We start from the raw sequence: 18357 nt of genomic DNA on the forward strand, positions 1-18357 counted from the left end.
GAAGGAATGAAGACACAGAGGCAAATAAACACTGAACGATCCTTTCAAAGACAACATGGCTCCCTTTTCCCTTGGGGTAAAACATAAGTATATGATGATGTAATTCTCTGTTATAAATTGCTGGGCTGTCGGTGAGAGAAACATGAAAGTTAACATCGAAGGGCCACTGTATAGAGGATGGAAAGTATGACTAACGGGATCAATCTCATCAGGAGTTTATTTTCTTCATAGTGACATACAACACACGGTGTTCTAGAAGTTCTTTGAAAGAACAGCCATTGTCTCCTCCCATGCAAAATTAAGTAAAGCAATTTTTTCATCCCATCATGTCTTATAAGCTTTAAAAGTAACTATCAATATTCAATAGGAATTTCTCCTGCACCCTTAGTCTTGATACATCCTGTAGGATTGTTCCATGTGTACCACCTGTGTTACCAGGGTAATAATAATCGGTCACATAGAAGCATACCAATAGCAGGCACACCTTTGGGCTTCTGAAATGGTTATGGTTTGGTTGAGCCACAAGCAAATAGCTGGTTAGATTTAGGAAAGATCCTGATATGGAACATAAATAAATACTTCCATTAGGATAGATACACTCTGCTGTCATCATTATAACAATACACAGAGTTTAAGTTGAAGACCAATAATGAACAAAGGAGATAACAATACAATTTCATACAGCTGTCTCCTGTGTCTAAGTCCAGTGTAGAAATTGATCCTTCAGGAACCCTCCTATATCCCACCTCGACGGCCACAAAAGGTCGCATAACGGTTTTTTTACAGGACAGTGTTAGTTTGACTGAGAGAGAAGAGGAGAAGGTAAGAGGGCGCAGGCTAGAGACAATGTTCTAATGATGTAGTGGCTGTCAGAGAATTTGCTTCAGAGTGCAAATGATCCTGTAAGACCAGCATGGCTATTGATCCAGCTATTACACATCTCAACATACTAATGATTGTGTGTGTGTGCGTGTGTTTGTGACTGTGTGTGTGTGTACGTGCACGCAGGCATGTTTGTGTAACAGAGAGATGAGATAACCATGTAAAAAAAAATGGCAGTTTTTTGCAAAAGACTGCAGAATGAATAGAAAATGTCATTTTGAGAAATAAATTGAAGAGAATAGTGTAAAGAAAAGAGAAGAAAAATTTCAAACAGCAAATGTTATGGAGATGTGTGTGTCTGTGTGTGTGTGTCTTATAACAATTCTCCTATTACAATGTGACAGATATGAAACCCAATCTGAACCTGATCTGCTTGAAAGCCGATCTTAGTTCTCACCTTGAATATTTCCAATTGCATTCAAACCACACACACTTGCCCGCACACTCATACGCAGTAATATGCACACCACACAGTACATCTTTATAGTTATCAGAAATCTCCCAGCTGTACTACTTATTCACATGACGAAATAATTGCACCTTTCAAATACCAAATTTTCATGCAATCACAAAAGAACATGACCCATGTTAAAAAAGAAACAAAAGAAAAAAAAGAATATGTGTCTTTTACGCTAAAAGTATACGTATATAAAAACTATTTGAACAAATTAAATTGAAAAATCAATTTAGTCCAAAGTTTTATTCTTCAGAGTGACATTTTAATTAGTAGTTCAAGCTCACAATTAATTAGACACCTTATGTGTACAATAGCATTTTTCCCATTGTGCTGGTGATCAGAATAACAGTTCTAGCTCCTCATTACAACGTATGTGAAAGCAAAATCAAGTTAAACATGTATGGTTGAACATACGTAACCATCCAGGACACAACAAGGCATCCAGAGAACGCATTGTCTCTCTCAGGCTTTGGGGTACTCAACATTGAAGAAGTGATATATTATAAAGGCAGCAGCCAGGGCAAGGGAGATGTCCACGCTTTATTATTTGTTGAATTGTGTGTCAGTCATGACCTTTACCTTTACAGCCTCAATAATGGTGGCTAGTGGGTAATGTTAGCTCACACAACTAATGCTAATGTAGCTAATGCTAACACACTAACGCTAACTAGCCATCTAATGCTTAGTTCGCTCTTTAATCAAGCGATGTGAGAAAAAAAACATTACAATGAGGTATCGGTGTGATTCTGGGTGAAATGTTATCACTGTTAACCTCAACTTTACCACAGATAAATAAGTTCATCACATCTTTTGACAGACTTCACCGTGACTGTAGATCTCCAGCTCCAGACCAGAAGGCGGGAAACAGACAAAACGGTGACCTTACATTCTTCTTCTCTCCAAAAAAGATGATTAACATAAAAATGTTCTTCAAAACACCAAAAGAGCAGTTACAAGTGGGTTGAAGAACTCTTCTTTTGAATTCAGTTCCCCCAAAGAACCATAAACAGCTAAAAAAGGTTCTTAAGCGAGAAAAGGTTCCCCACAGTACTCAAAGTACTCCAGAGTACTTGTGAAGAACCTTTTTTTCTTAGAGTGGTTAATTACCCAGCTTGCCATGTGAAATACAGAGAAAAATTCCTGCATCTGCCCATTTATCTAGATCTGCTCCAAAATTGTATGGCTTCTTCCTTGGGTGGTGCTCTATCCCTCCATAAAATGTCATGGAAATCGGTTGACTAGTTATTGCGTCACCCTGCTAACAAACAAACAAATGCAGAAGGAAAAACATAAACTCCTTGGCTAACGTAATCATGATATGAGAGAGCCTCAACAAATTTGCTAAAAAGGCATCCTAATAATAAATAACAATAACTGAATGGCTTTAGCACCAGTGTTAATTTCGTTGACGATAACGATAACGAAAAATATTCGTTAACGCCCCTTTTCCCATGACTAAGACGAGACGAAGACGTAACGAAATGGATCTTTGAAAATAAAAACTATGACGAAATCTATTTTAATTTTCGTTAACGAGACGAAACGAAAATGTTGGCGGTTGACTAAGTCACAATAATTTTTAAAAACATAATCGTATCAGGCCGTCATGAAGTACCCGGAGCAGCGAGTGTGTGTGTCTGTGTGTGTGTGTGCGTGTGTGCTCCCAGAGAGCGCTCCGGTCCCGAGGCTCCGCCCCCTGCCGCAGCGCACTCGCTCAGAGCAACACAGTGAGATCAGAGCTCGTTCACTTGAATAGCTATATGTTTTTATTTATTTCAAAATAGGGTACTTCATACATTTCCCACAAATATGGGGATGACTCAAATAACCCTACATAGTTCTGCGTTTAATTTATTTCAAAGTAGGCCTACACTTGCCTGTGTATTTTCTTCTCCTCTTCATAAGCATTTGGTGTTTCCCTTTGTTGTAACAAGTAAAAATAAATAAAATGTCAACAGTTTTCTTTATTGTTGTTCTATAATTTCATAAATGCAATAGTCTACAGATTAGTATAGTATAACTTTATATAAAATTTTATCAGCTTTGTTATAAAATATGTTTTGCGGCTCCAGACAAATTTTATTTGGGGGAAGAGGGGGCAAAATGACTCTTTTGATAGTAAAGGTTGCCGACCCCTGCTATAGACCTATAGGAGGGATATCTAATGGACAACCTAAGTACTGAAAGCTAGACTAGTATGCAGTTGTAGACACAACACAGGGGGTCCCTGGACCTGAGAAGGGAAGATAAGGAGTTTAATGTGGCTATTAAATGTGACTAAAACTAGACTAAAATGTAATTTGTTTTCGTCGACTAAAACTAGACTAAAATGTAATTTGTTTTCGTCGACTAAAACTAGACTAAAACTAAGAAGGATAAAAATTACTAAATGTGACTAAAACTAATATGCATTTTCGTCAAAAGACTAAAACTAAGAATAAATCAAAAATAGCTGCCAAAATTAACACTGTTTAGCACCTGCTTTTGTCTTCGTTTCCTTTCCTCAAAGTTTTCACCCCCACTTTACTTGTTCAGTGAGAGCCAGGGAGCTCTAGATTTTAAATCTGTGCAGGACTGTTTTTTCTGCTTTTAAAAATCACCTTGGTCACCCAACACATGAGACATACTGGTTTGAACTGCTCATTGGAAGAATGAACATGTAAGAGTCTGTCCAGTCTTAAATAAGGACTCGTCTACTTTTCTCTTTTCAGAGCACCATGTTATGTTATTTTTCGTACTATTCTGTAACTCACTCCTCCTTGATTGGGTGGGTGGCGCCATGTGAGATGATGTAAATTAGATGCAATTGGTCTACGGGTGTCCTGGGCTGCAAAAGCTCTGCAATAGAGGCTAGAAAAGCTGCACCTGTCAGAGTAGCTGCACCTGTCAAAGTAGCTGCACCTGTCAGAGTTGAAGGTCTGTCAAATATACAGTGTATCAGTGTTCTGCTTTTTATTTGATCACATTGGAAACATTTACCAACTAACCTCTGGACACAACTGTCTGTGTACATTGTATCCATCTGTTGTTGTCACACAGCCCCTAAATTATCCCAGCTCACAACTCATTGATTTCAGACTTGCCTTGATGTATTGGTATAAAAACGCAACTCTGAATGTTGGCCATCAGACAGCATTGCACTGTCTCGTTGTGATGGCTGTCTCCAGTGTACTGTGAGTAAAACTCATCTGAACCAGAAGGAATTGTATTGTTCCACAGATGGATAGGAGAGGAGGAAAGAGAATAATAGAGGATACCAAGAGAGAAAATGGGGGGGGGGGGGGGGCACAGAGAGTGATGCTGTATGGTTAATGATTTATTATTAGGCACTTGATGGAATAAAGTGTCTTCATTAGTGGCGCCAAAGTTAAACCATCTAGTCAGTTAGTCTCTTATTCATTGATTTCTCTGGTCAGCACTGGATTTGTATTGAATATGACTGGCACCAGGGCTTTGCATGAGTGTGAGTGAGAGGCTTGCATCCTGTGAATTCAGCTACTGAAAACTTAGTTAAAAAAAAAGTTATTGGTGGAAAACTTTTTTCCAGTATTTCAGTGAACACCTGACCTCTCCACTGGCACAGAGAGAACTTCACACACACACACACACACACACACACACACACACACACACACACACACACACACATTCAAGAACATTCCAGGGAGATAATATAATATATACAATTTACTGTCATTTTATTTAGTTTATCCATGATTAGTGGAAAATCTCCTCTCATTCTGTACCAAATGCTGTATAAAAAATGTAATTGATACAAATGTGAGAGAGAGTTATTGGTCATGATTACTAATTACTACTACTGTTTCTATTACAGCATCCAATATATATATATATGTGTGTGTGTGTGTGTGTGTGTGTGTGTATGGTTTCTTTTATATATGTATTTAGCTCTGGAAGCCTTCTTCACTCAAGTATTCAGTTAACCCTTTGTGAAAGTTTTCTTTACTTGAAAAGGTGCTTTTCCTTTCCACCCAGAAGTTGGAAATATGCATTCATCTCATGCCTCACATAACACAGAAATGATTGATTGTCCGGGTAGTGTGTCTCCCCCCCCCACAGGGAATTTTAATAACGGTTCAAAAAAAGTTTGAACCGTTTGTTTTCGCATAAAGGTTTTAGCTTGGATTTTGTCTGCTTTGGCACTTCATATGTTGTAGTGACTTTTGAGTGGTTTAATGATAATTTGATATACTTATGCTCTAAAGTAATACAGAATTCGAGTCATTCTCTGGTATTATATTATCGGGCATACCCATCTTATGTAAAAAAAGTTTTTGAAAACGTTAAAAATAAAAAATATCTAATATATAGCCTAAAGTTGTGAGTAATAGTAATATAATAAGTTAGATAACATTACATGATAAAATATATGATATGAAATCAGAATATTAGTTAAACAAATCAAATCCTTCATATGCATCCCAGGTATTTACGGATGAAAAGTCAGCACTGCTGCTTAACAGCATAAGTCCCTGCCTCTCCTAATGACAAGATTACTTTGTAAATAGGGATGTCACAGTAAGAAACGCATGACAAACTGGTGCTACCCATCACTCTGAAAAAAAGATGTGAGTTGGCTCAGTGTCTGTGAGGCGATTACTGAAATGTGATTACTGAGTGTACTGCTGTGTCTCTCTCTCTCTCTCTCTCACTCTCTCTCTCTCTCTCTCTCTCTATTAGCGTAATATAACATCAAATTCTTATCCTCCTGTATCATCAGACTTAACTACTTTATGATGTGATGTGAATCTCTGCTGCAGATTCCTTGAATTTCAGTAAAAGTTGTTTTTTTGGAATGCAATAAACCATAAAGAACAAGAATATGTCATTACTACACAGTAGTTAGAGTCATGCCACTTCCACAACCTCACAGAGCTCTTCAGCTGTGGCCATTGTTCGTCCCTTTTAATAGCTAAGATGATTTCTAATAACCTGCCAATTGTGTTCAGTGGTGACTTTATAATAATATTTAATAGAACATAAAAACACTTTCACATATAAGGACAGTAATGAAATCGAAAGAGGTGAAAGAAAGACTGAGATGCTGGCAACTGGCCAGTAATGGGCCTGGGCGACACCAGCCCGTCTACATTTCTCACTGGCCCACCCAGCCATAATACCGGCAGAAACCACGGAAGATTTAGAAGAACGAATAGCGACTGCCAAACACAAGGTCGTCTTTTACAAAAAACATTACTACGCCTAGTGTTCTGTCGGGGAATTGCTTTGCTTGGAGAACCATGAATGACAACAAGTCCTTCGACACAACTGTGTGAAAAGCCGCAGACGCAGTTGCAGAAGCATGCGCCGGCCTTTAATCCTCTGGAGTCTAAGTCATTTTATCCTATTTTTGGTTTGCCTGGTCTCCTTGTGTTCTAATGCTTGTATAACCCCAACCTGCATATCGACTATACACATGCCCAGTCAGAAACACAGCCACTAATTGGTCGACAAGTCAGGATCCACCACGCTAACAACAACATTAACTGTTTTAAACACGGAGCAATGGATAAACAATCACAAAAACATTCAGTGTTGGATTCTTCATTATGGACAGTAAAGTTCAAGGATGGATTAAAAACATTCTGAAACGGCACAACACTACCCTTTTGAAGAAAATAAGTAAGTCTCTAGCTTGCATCGTTCCTGAGATACAGTATTTAGTTTTTGATGTTGTATTTGACCACTGACTTGTGAGGGTTAAACCCAAAACAGGTTCCTTAGGCAGTGACTTTTTGTTATTAGGGCCCGAGCACCTCCGGTGGGAGGCCCTATTGAAATTGAAAGGATTATTCTGAGCGTAGTGAAAGGGCTTTTTGAGGGCTTTCCCATGCTCAAAAACTTTCTAAAGTTTGCAGTAAATTAGAGAGTGGTGAAATTGACGTATTCTGGAGTAATTTGAAATGGGCGTGGCAAAATAGCTCAACAGCGCCACCTACGGAAAGCCCCCTCAGTTAGCTTTAACCGGTCCTCACGAAAATAAAGACAATTGTGTATCATGACGAGACGCACAAGAAAGCCTCTTGGAGCATTATGAAAAACGCAACAGGAAGTCCGCCATTTTGGATTTAGTGGCCATTTTTGCCATATTCCACATTTTTACTTTGATGTACTTGTCGTACAGCTTTCATCGGATCAACTTAAAATTTAGACGAGTCTAATCACAACAATATGGAGATCTAAAGTTATCAAAAGATCAACTTTTCATCAGAGCGTGTGACCGTGGCGTTGCATCAAAGTTTGATTAAACGCCATCAAAACACGGGCGTCTGTATCTCGGACATATTCGGTTCAATCAAGTCCAAACTAGACACATAAGACAAGAGTCGCGACCTGAAGACATCAACACAGAAATCGTGACTTAAAATCACAGCGCCCCCTGGTGGCAACAGGAAATGTCTTGATTTTGGTACGTCTTACACTTGGAAGTATTCCTCCTCATCCACTTTGCACAACCATGTCAAACTGTGGCGAATGGGTCTCAAGGGATTGATAATGAGGGTATAAGATTACTGTGACTTTTCGTCAAACGCCATATTAATGGCGTGGCATCAAAGTTTATCAACTCGCCATGACACACGAAATTGCTATAACTTCGGTGTTCAAGGTTCAATCTCCCTTAAACTACATGTGTGTATCAACAGCCCCCCCCTGAAGACTGTCAGATGGGTTTAAGGAATGGGCGTGGCAAAATAACTGACTAGCGCCCCCTAAAGGGCAGCCCTGGCACTATGATTGGCCTACAGCTACGAAAATCGACGGGGACATGTGTCTTTTCATGACAAAGAAATAAGTATCTTCGATAGATATGCTAGAGTAAACAGGAAGCCCGCCATTTTGAATTTGGTGGCCATTTTGGCCATATTCAGCATATTTACTTTGACATACTTGTCGTAGGGCTTTCATCAGATCAACTTAAAATTTAGATGAGTGTCTTCACAACAAGATGGAGATCTAAAGTTATTGGAATTTTAACATTTCGTCTTTCCTTGTGACCGTAGCCTGGCGTCAAAGTTTGATTACACGCCATCGAAACACGAACTTCTGTATCTCAGGCATATTTGATTCAATCAAGTCCAAACTAGGCATGTAAGACAAGAGTCGCGACCTGAAGACATCTACAAAGACACCATGACTTAAAATCACAGCGCCACCTGCTGGCTACAGGAAGTGAAGCGTTTATCCTTGCCGCAGTGCAAAAAAAACCATGCAACGCGGAGACGACACTTGGTCATTGAACGCAGTCTCTTCCCCGACCGCGACAGACTTGAAACGCGCGTGTGCTCGGGCCCGTTAGTGCTACAACGTAGCCCTAGTTGTCTTTGTAATGGAAAGGATTGCAAAGTCGAATTTGTTTTATTTTTTGTTTCACTTTCATTTTACGTTCCATTTTTTTTTTTTTGCAAAAAATATGTCCCACCTACTTTTGTGCCCATCTATAACATTATTTCTTGGTATGGCACTGTTGTGTAGAATGAGTGGGAGTAGACACAGTCACACACACATAGCGTGGAACATTGTGACTGACTTATTCTCTCAAAAACATCCTGATACTTTTGCTTCAGTATAAGTGTGTAATTCAGTGGGACAAAAAAGATCAATACTGAATGTAAAATGACTACAGGATATTTACAGTATCCAGTTCTAGTTTGTATCACACCATCGATTGCATCCTTTTCAAAAAAGTACAACCGGAAAATTTCACTGAAAGACTTCAAATCATGGTGTGAAAAGATCCATCCATCAATGTCTGTCTCCATCTGTCTACCTTCCTGTTTGTGGCTATGTCACTGGAGACCCTCTCCGTTGACACATACCACCCTCTGGCTGACACACTGTAAGGTCTGCAGCTGACAGGTGGCAGTGGATTTACACAAGAAAATAGCATAGGAGGGCCAGTTGGAAAAAAATTTTTTAGGTTTTTACATTTTTATTCATTTATTTATTTTATTCATAGACACCCTCACCGTAAGATTTATCGAGATATGTCAGGATGACGCTGTTTGGTATTGTTTGACTAGAAACATCACTGCAATCCTAATTTTATGTTAACATGTTTTATTCCCATGTCTTATCAAGCCTAGATATTTTATTTTGGATTCAATTTATGAAGTAAACCGCTGCCCAAAAAACTGTGGGAACTAACAAAGTATGTGGATATTATTTCTAAAATAATGTGGACTTGCTTAATCAACTCAATTTAGTCATCTCCGTCTTGCCCAATTACTCATCATCACATCATGCTTCAAACCTACTCCACACATGGGCAGTATGCAGCTCTGACTTCAACATACTTCAAGTTTTTAACTGGTTATTAAAGTGTCTCATTTTAACAGTACTGGTTCTGTGTGACCTACAACACTAAAAGAAAAGAAAAAATTGGCTTTTTTGATAAACTATTCTAAATGTCTGTGGTCGGGTCGGACCACTGGCAAAGTCAGATGAGACGCTTGATGGCAGGGTTACTGTTAGAGTATGAACCTAAAATAAATGCAAAATCTTGTCATATTAGTTATCAATCATACAGCAACAATAAGATGCATGACCTCATCTTGCATCCTTCAAACAGCTGTGTCTTTTGTCTTTCACACCTTTCCAAGGAGGTTTATATGACAGGAGACGGTGGAAACACTGCTTTGGTCAACAGAGGGACCAATATCAAAGAAACTGAAAATTTACTTGTAAGGGCTTTAAGGTGGAACTTTGACTTCCTTACACACTGAGACCAATGAAGCAAAATGTCATAACTATAATGTCCTAACAAAGATAGCTGTGTGTGTGTGTGTGTGTGTGTGTGTGTGTGTGTGTGTGTGTGTGTGTGTGTGTGTGTGTGTGTGTGTGTGTGTGTGTGTATGTGTTAAGCAGTTTAGTACAGCCAAATGGATTAAGTGTTTTGTTGACATATAGTGAAGTAATCTGGTTAGCAAGATAAAATAAACACCTCTTCTCTATCTTTCTATCTTTTACCATCTCTCCTATTCACTCTTTCCTTTGCTGGTCTTTTTTAAATTTCCATCCCATCGTGTTTTTCTCATTCCCCCACTTTATCTCTTGTGGATTGCTGTCTTCACATGCCAAAAACACACAAAACACACACTTGCGAGAGAACACATTTAACCTCAAAGCGTTGGACAGTGGGGTCAGCCAGGATGACTTGTCAGTTGCTGTGGCTCAGGAGGTAGAGCGGGCTGTCCACAAACCAGAAGGTAGGCTACTCGATCCTAGTTTCCCCGATTCCACGTGTTGCACGGTCCCTGGGATGAACACTGACACAAATGTCCCTAACGGATGTGTGTGAGTGACGTCTCATAGAGAAGAAAGTGCTGCACAAAGATGCACTGTATGAATGTGTGTGTTAGTGGAAGCATATCAAACTACTGTAAAGCACTCTGCGTGGTCATCAACACTAGTCTCCATATAAATACTGATCATTCTACTATACTATTTCAATGTATTACATCTTTGTTTCAGCTTTCCCCCAATGACAGACATTTCAAGGGTTTTATAAATAGTTTATATTTGAAAGGCTTCACCTTATGTACACCTGAAGACAGTCGCATCTGCAACTGTGTGTTGGCTACTGAAAAAGTGTTATGTCCCTGAGGTCACCAGTGTCAAGTAACCAGTTAAGCAGCAGATGGGCACCCATGTTTCCTGATGCCACAAAAGAGTTTATGTCAGTATGTGTGTGTGTGCTAGCCAGACGTCACTGGTCTAAAGTGTCCTCTCAATGGAAAACAATGCAGAGGTTTCTCTCTTCCCCAGTTCTACCTTTATTCTCAACTTGCCCTGCTTCTCTTTAAATAATAATTCTCCACTTAATAACTTTCCTCCTTTCAGATATTCTTCTCTCCCATTTTACTCTCCCCCAATGATATCTATTGTTTCCCTCACTTACTCTTGGAACAAAGTGCAAAGAGCTGGTGATAGAATCTCACACTTTTTGTTGTTGCTGTACACACACACACACACACACACACAAACACACACACACACACACACAGTCTGCTCTGCTGTGAACCAGGATCGGTATACTGAGCAATAGGGGCCACAATTGAGTTAACCGATGTTAACGTTAGAAAAATGATATATAATGTAATTTTCTGCTGTTTAAAGGACAATAACATCACTTTAAGCTCCATTTGCAATCCTGTCTTTGAGGAATTGCATTTATATACATCTAATAATAGGAAATATGATTAGGACTACATTGTATTTTATGTGGACATGTTGTTAATTGAGGTTTTTGATAAGATGCAAAAACGTTATACTCAATGTATCAGTGACAAATTCACAGACCATATGTTTTCTTTCAATATCCTGATAGTTCAAAAAACACTCCAGCATTACTATACTTTTTAACCTTTCATAAACTTTTAACCTAACCCCCATCTTTCACTGATTCAACCAAAGAGCTGTAGTTGACTAATTCAAAGGACAGCATTAGACTGACAAGCAATCCCATTTTATACCTGGTATCTATGCTGCAGCTTCACTCTTTAAATAACATTGGGTCTGAGGAAAGAAAGTCGGTACTTTCCTAGGAGACAATTCGCTGTTGCAGTTAGACATGAAGTGAGGTGTTTTCACCACAATAATTTACTCTTATAACCTGAGGAAGAGATATTAATTTAAAATTCAGAGGTCCAGATAGAGACCATGTCTGCAAGCAAAGGTCCAGAAGAACATAATGACTATAGAGGTATAATTCATTGCAGTATATATTAAACTTTTAGATGTATCAATGTCTGTTTGACTGACTGTCGATTCAAAGAAAGTATAAATCAGCAGTATTTTACAATATTTATTTTGAATTCCCACATTGAGCTGGATGGATTATAACTAAGTAAATAAATGTTCTTTTCTAATACCAAGTAAAAAAATAAAATACAAAAAACTACTTAATTTTACAAGAAAGGTTTATATATAGTGTGAATTAGGTTTCTCTCTCACAAATCTTCTTGTCCTGTAAGGATTCTAAAGCCGAGCTGGAATGTTTCAGTTTTGTTTTACATTGCTACTTTTAACAATCACCATGGTCTCAGAACATATGAGACATTCTGGTTTGGACGTGCCCGTGGGAAGAATGAATATGTCTGTCCAGTTTTGATTAAAAACTCTGTTTTCCCCGTCTACCTTTCGTATATTAAAATGTTGAAAACCAACAAGCTGCAGTCCAAAGGCACACATAAAATGAGAGCAAGGGACACACACATACGCACGCATGCACGCACGCACACACACATGTACGTACGCTAGCACGCACACACACACACAAACACACACACAGCTGCATTATAAAGAGCCAATTAGCCTCTGAAAACTTGACGACGACTCACTTTTAGAAATGGTTGAAACCTCCAAAGCATTACTGTCGAAGGCATAATGCCATTTAATAAAAACATTATCAAACTTAATATTACAAATACAGTGAGTCAGCACTTTATCTCACTGTTAATTACAACAGTACATCTCCTAATGACAATCCATTGTGTGAATTTGTCTAGCTCATCATGTATTTCTTTGTGTGTAATATTAAAGTCCTTTATGAAGAAGATAATTTACTCCTGCTAAAGAAAACTAACTTGAGGATGCTGAATATAATTCATACATACACATGACACACATAAAGACATATTAAAATAATTTTCTAGACTAGAAAAGACAAATTAATAATATCACATTTGCTGCACGCTTGAGCACCTAAATCATACTTTCTTACTTTATTTAGCATTTAATGAATGGAATCAAATTGTCTCAGACCACATAAATCTTCCAGTGAAAACTAATACGAATTTAGAAAATAAGCTTTGTGTAATTGTTCAAATTTTACCTTCTTGACAACATCCAATGGCATTAACCACTGCTACTGTCTTTAGAGAATGATGAGATAAGACAAATTGCCAGAACAAAAAAGGTAAGCACACCTTATTCCCAACTCTCTCACACACAAATCACAACCAGCAGAGCCACATTCTTATTGTACTACAGAAAAATTTCAATTCTCTGATTAAATAAATAACAAGATCCCAGTAATCTTGTCCCATATTCCTTCTAGAGTATAAAATCATAACCAGCATTTTATTTTTAGTGTTCAAATCTTCTTCAATTTCTTCAATTTTATTAATAATTGAATGTGAGCATTAAAACCAGATTCTAGCCCAAAAATATTTCCTTGAAATGTGCTGTATCCTGTTACTATACAGCATTGGAGTGACTAAGGCCACCACTTCTAGTGCGTAGAATAAAGAAGGGAATTTCCAAATATACATATGAGAGTATTTAGACACGCTGGTGGTGAACATTAGAGTGTTCACAACATATACCTATCCTATTGAAACAAGCTTCCTATGCATACTTCCAAAACACAACAATCAAGACTGAAAAGTGGAAATTGAATGAGTAACTCTAGGGGAGATATTCCTGTCAATAACAAACTACAAGTTAACCACAATCAAAGCCATTAAATTGAAGAAATACAAAAATACAAAAATGTATTAGGTGAGTGTTTGTGCACACGAAAAGAAAAAACAAAGAGAGAAAAGGTTAAGAGTAATCCCTACCATTGTCGCTGTCTGACTTGTTCTCATGCTCGGTATCAGTAAGAGTCAGCACCGAGTTGGAACGGCTGGACAGGCAGGAACTCCTCCCGGATGATTTACCTAGGCCGCCGCGGCCCCATAGCCGCATGGCGCGGTCTGGTGACATCACAGCCTGACTCTCAGTATCTAAGTCAGGGGTTGTTCCAACTGAGAACCCGCGGTGAGGAAGGCCCATCTCAGAGCAGAACGCCAGGCCACGACGTGACGGGGGCTCGCAGATTCCCAGCTGACGAAGATTGAAATGCTGACCTGAAATATATATAATTATTAGACACCGTGGAATTCATTTTCTAAAATGTTCAATATAAATACTAGTGAGTATTTTTTCTCTTCAAACTAATGGTAAATAATATGAGACAATTTCCCTGTTTGTGAAATACACTTGAGAGCAACATTCTGAGATGGTCTCTCTCTCGAAAAAAAGAATGTAGTCACTTCTAATCTTTATTAAATTGTATTTTAAAAGTGTACTGTATCCAGTAGGCAGGGTTTCCGCTACATTAATTGTTCAGAGGCGGCCCGTCGCTGCTTCAGGACTGTGGCAGACACACATCTGCTTTAACGCAGATCAACATTTTGCGCACATGCAATCTGATTCATTATCCAACACCATCGATTAATAACTAAATACATGTGACAGTCAGTTTGTTTGAAGAGTCACGGAGACGGTCAAACAAACAGATACAAACACACAAACACACACACACACCTGCAGATAGGAGAGAAGTTCTTTTCAGCAGATTATGACAGCCAATGTTTTAACTTCAAGATTATGTTGATGTTCATCTTTATTAACATGAATACAATCACATGTACATTTATTTATTTTCCAATTTGCCTGTCATCTCACCAGTCCAAGTCTACTATTGTTTTACCAGTTAAAAGTCTCCTTCATTTAAAATGGGCTTCTATTTGTTTCTATTTGCCAGCAATATTGTAAAGCATGCAGACTGGGGAAAGAATTTAATTAGTAGATACATTTACGGATTTCCCTTGAAATAAAATTTTATGAATCATCAAGAGTACCTATTTCACATCAGTTGGAAATGGGCTGAATTCAGGTTCAGATAACATGTGTGACAATCCTCTAAAATATATATGAAAAGAAGACAAACAAAGTATCTGTAAAATCTGAGTTTGTGCCTCTTCATCTTGAATCAGCATATAAAAAAGGAAATTATAAAAGCTTTCTGTAATTAATGGCACAAGAAGAGATAGCAAGTACTGCCATTCAATTAAAAGTTATATTAATTTTAAATTAGCTCCAATTAGGCCAGCAATGAAAACGAAGGTGATAAGAAGACTGAGTAATTATGATTTTTTCATTCCTCAAATGTTGACGCTGTGTTAATTGGAGCTGGAGAATAATGGATCGTATCTCTGGTTAAGTATTTTTCACTTTTAATGTGCTGATGTGTCACTTTCAATGGCTCATTAAAGCCTCCATCAAACAAACTTAATAATCTATATCACTTTAACATGCTCTTTCTTATTGTGGACCATTCCTGCGTTAAGCAAGTTTTCACTACAATTAAATTGTCAACAAATACATGCCCTAATACAGAATAATAAAATACTACAGGTTAAGGTTTGGATATACTCCATCAGGTTTTACATGGTGTGACATTTAAATGAGTTTCAATGTCATAGTAATCATACATTTAAAAATAACCCTTATTAGGAAAAAAATACAGATTACAATTTTTTGTAATTAACATGACATTTCAAGGAGTCGATGGCAAGGCAATACCTATTTATTAATCAGGTGAGGCCTATTGCTATAATTCTGCACAGATAAGCACAGAGAGGAAAGCACACAGCATCTGTGTCTGTGTCTGTTTGAATGGACTCACCTTGTCTGTTATAATCATCCTGTTCACGGTGAACCATGTCCTTGTGTCCCTTGTTTGTCCCGTACAGTAACCTATCAACGACCGGGGACACAATTTGTCAGTTGTGTTAATATGATAAAGGACAGCCACTGACCTTAACTGAATAGTTAAAGATTCCTGTAAAACATTTGTAAAATAATTTTTTTATTGTAGCAGAGCTAAGGTGGCTTTCAAGTTTGAAATATATATTTCATATTAAAGTAAAATTCCAGTTAAAGGTGATAATAAAGTTCATATCCATTCAGCATGTGCTGCACCTCATATAGTAAATTGCCTCAACCAATACCAATACCAATACATATACATACATAAACACCAAAGAGTGGAATACATTTTAACTTCAATTATGTCTTAGCCAATTAGCCTACTGAATAATCAACATAGACAGAATCATTGGTATAATCCAGAAGAGCAGAAACTGTACAGTAGAAATGATCATTTAAATATATGTTATGATGCTTGATATGCATGATGCTAGTATCCATTGGATTTTGAAATAATGGAAGCCTTAATTGTCATTGTTCAAGATAAAATAATAAAGTTCTCAGTGCAAGATAGAAGACATCATTTTGTGTGTAATGGCAGTTCTCACCTGGTCTGGTCTTGGTGTTGGTCAAAGGCCTTGAGTGTTTCACTGGACGAGTAGGACTTCTGAGTGGGAACTCGTAGTCCCTGAGAGCGAATGGTACAGTCTTCACTGTCTCCTGATGAACCTAGTAGAGACATTCACAAGCACTCAAGTATCGTGAATTTTCAATTGAAATATTGGGTTGTATTTGTAATATTGTATTTTAATTTGGCACTTTTAGATTGAAAAAAGCATAATGATAGGACATGGCTGCTCTGACAAAACATCACCACTGTGTGTGTGTGTGTGTGTGTGTGTGTGTGTGTGTGTGTGTGTGTGTGTGTGTGTGTGTGTGTGTGTACTGATATCTTACTCAGGAGCAAAGTCTACCTATGAGGACATTTTTTGAAAATTAGAACATTTTCACCAGTCCTCACTTTTTCAATGGGCTATTAATGCTAGGTCATTGATTCTCCTAGATGCTACTGATAGTGACTTGTAAACCATCTGCTACTTTCATGCTGGTTTGTCTGATGACAAACTGGGGGAGGTATTTGGAGCTAAATCAGAACTTTTACTTTGAGATTATGTTTTTTCAATAAAGTTCAAAACTTTAGGTCTGGATCTTGCGTTGCATCAACTGACAGTAGTGTGGATTCCTGAGTGACAGTCCAACAGAAAAAGCTGGGGAACTTCGTCGATCAAGTTGCCTTCTGGGAACACTACCAAAAAGTGTGACTCTATATACACCTTATTGAAGAGATTTGCAAACTGACAGCGTTGTAATTAGTAGTAAAACAATTTGAGTTTTATCAACTGATGTTTCCCACTTCTACACAACTGTCAACGCAGCGTAATATCCACCTAAAATTCACCAAGACAGCCTGCTGGTACCAGCTAAAAGGTTAGAAATGCATTCTCTCAGTAGATGCCACACCACTCAAGCCAGAACCAGGCCAAAAGTTTGAAACTGAAAAAATTATTATCTGAAAGTCAAGAAAAACGTGATTTGAAACTGAGAAAAAATCAAGATCTGAGTCTGAAAACATAAAATCGACAACTGAAAAAAACAAAACTTGAACATAAATGTATCTAAATTTAGAGACCTTCCGCTCTATAGTATTGTATAATCCGCTTGTTCTTCCCCTTGATAAATGAAAATGACGCACGTTCATACATACTTCCTGCTCTTGCAGTAATCATAGCAGCAGTAATCAGACGACGGTGAACTTTAAATTGTCTTCTGGAAAGTGTTATTCCCTAAAGCAAATGATCTCTGGATTTGATTCTGAATAAACTGATCTCTGACATTTAATGACTAAACCAACAAGTGAATGGAGAGACAAATAAATGAACAAATAAATGAAAAGGAATCACTGAGCGATCTGAACAATCTCACCAGTGTACGGTCCCTCTTTATCCCTGCGGCTCTTGGTGAGTGAGCAGTATGGACGTCGCTCTTTCACTTCCATAATGCTTCTGCTTGTGCTGGAGGCAAACATAGAGGCATGCTGCTGTACAGCTGCATAGGTAGAAAGACAAACACACAGAGAGGAACAAAGACAAAAGAAGATAAAGGATGAAGCCAGAGAAATTCAGATAGATAGAGGGAGGCGCTGTTGGACTGTTGCCAACACAATGATACACGCCAGTGGTTCAGGGGTTAGAGCCTGTCGTTTACGAACAAGTTGGCGGTTTGATCACAGCCTGCACCATGCCGTGTGCCTAAGTGTCCTTGCTGCACATAGATGCATTGTATGAAAGTGTTTGTGAATGGCAAAAACTGTACTGTTAAGCTCTTTGAGTCGTCATCAAGACGAGAAAAGTGCCACAACAACAAGGCACCATTCCAGAGTGACTGTTATACTGTAAAGTGACATCAATGCATGTTACTCAACTACAGTGTACATTATGGGCTCCTGACATGCTGATGCT

The 18357-nt window shown here is 38.2% G+C and overlaps 1 protein-coding gene across 5 annotated transcripts in view; it reads right to left on the reverse strand.

The window, feature by feature from the left end:
- Positions 1 to 17924, reverse strand: part of tenm3 (teneurin transmembrane protein 3) — a 160911-nt gene extending 142987 nt beyond the window's left edge. For 2 of the 5 annotated variants that reach the window (XM_061090206.1, XM_061090199.1), the window contains exons 1-4: positions 17822 to 17894; positions 16447 to 16567; positions 15816 to 15886; positions 13924 to 14211 (exon numbers count right to left, since the gene is read on the reverse strand). In XM_061090206.1, coding sequence (XP_060946189.1) covers positions 13924 to 14211; positions 15816 to 15886; positions 16447 to 16567; positions 17822 to 17894 — 553 coding nt within the window. Of the gene's footprint in view, positions 1 to 13923; positions 14212 to 15815; positions 15887 to 16446; positions 16568 to 17821 lie in introns of all 5 variants that reach the window. The other 3 variants (XM_061090223.1, XM_061090214.1, XM_061090192.1) reach the window with 2 other exon arrangements.
- Positions 17925 to 18357: the final 433 nt, after the last annotated feature.

This window comes from Limanda limanda, chromosome 2 (assembly GCF_963576545.1).
Source record: "Limanda limanda chromosome 2, fLimLim1.1, whole genome shotgun sequence".
Lineage (NCBI taxonomy): Eukaryota > Metazoa > Chordata > Actinopteri > Pleuronectiformes > Pleuronectidae > Limanda > Limanda limanda.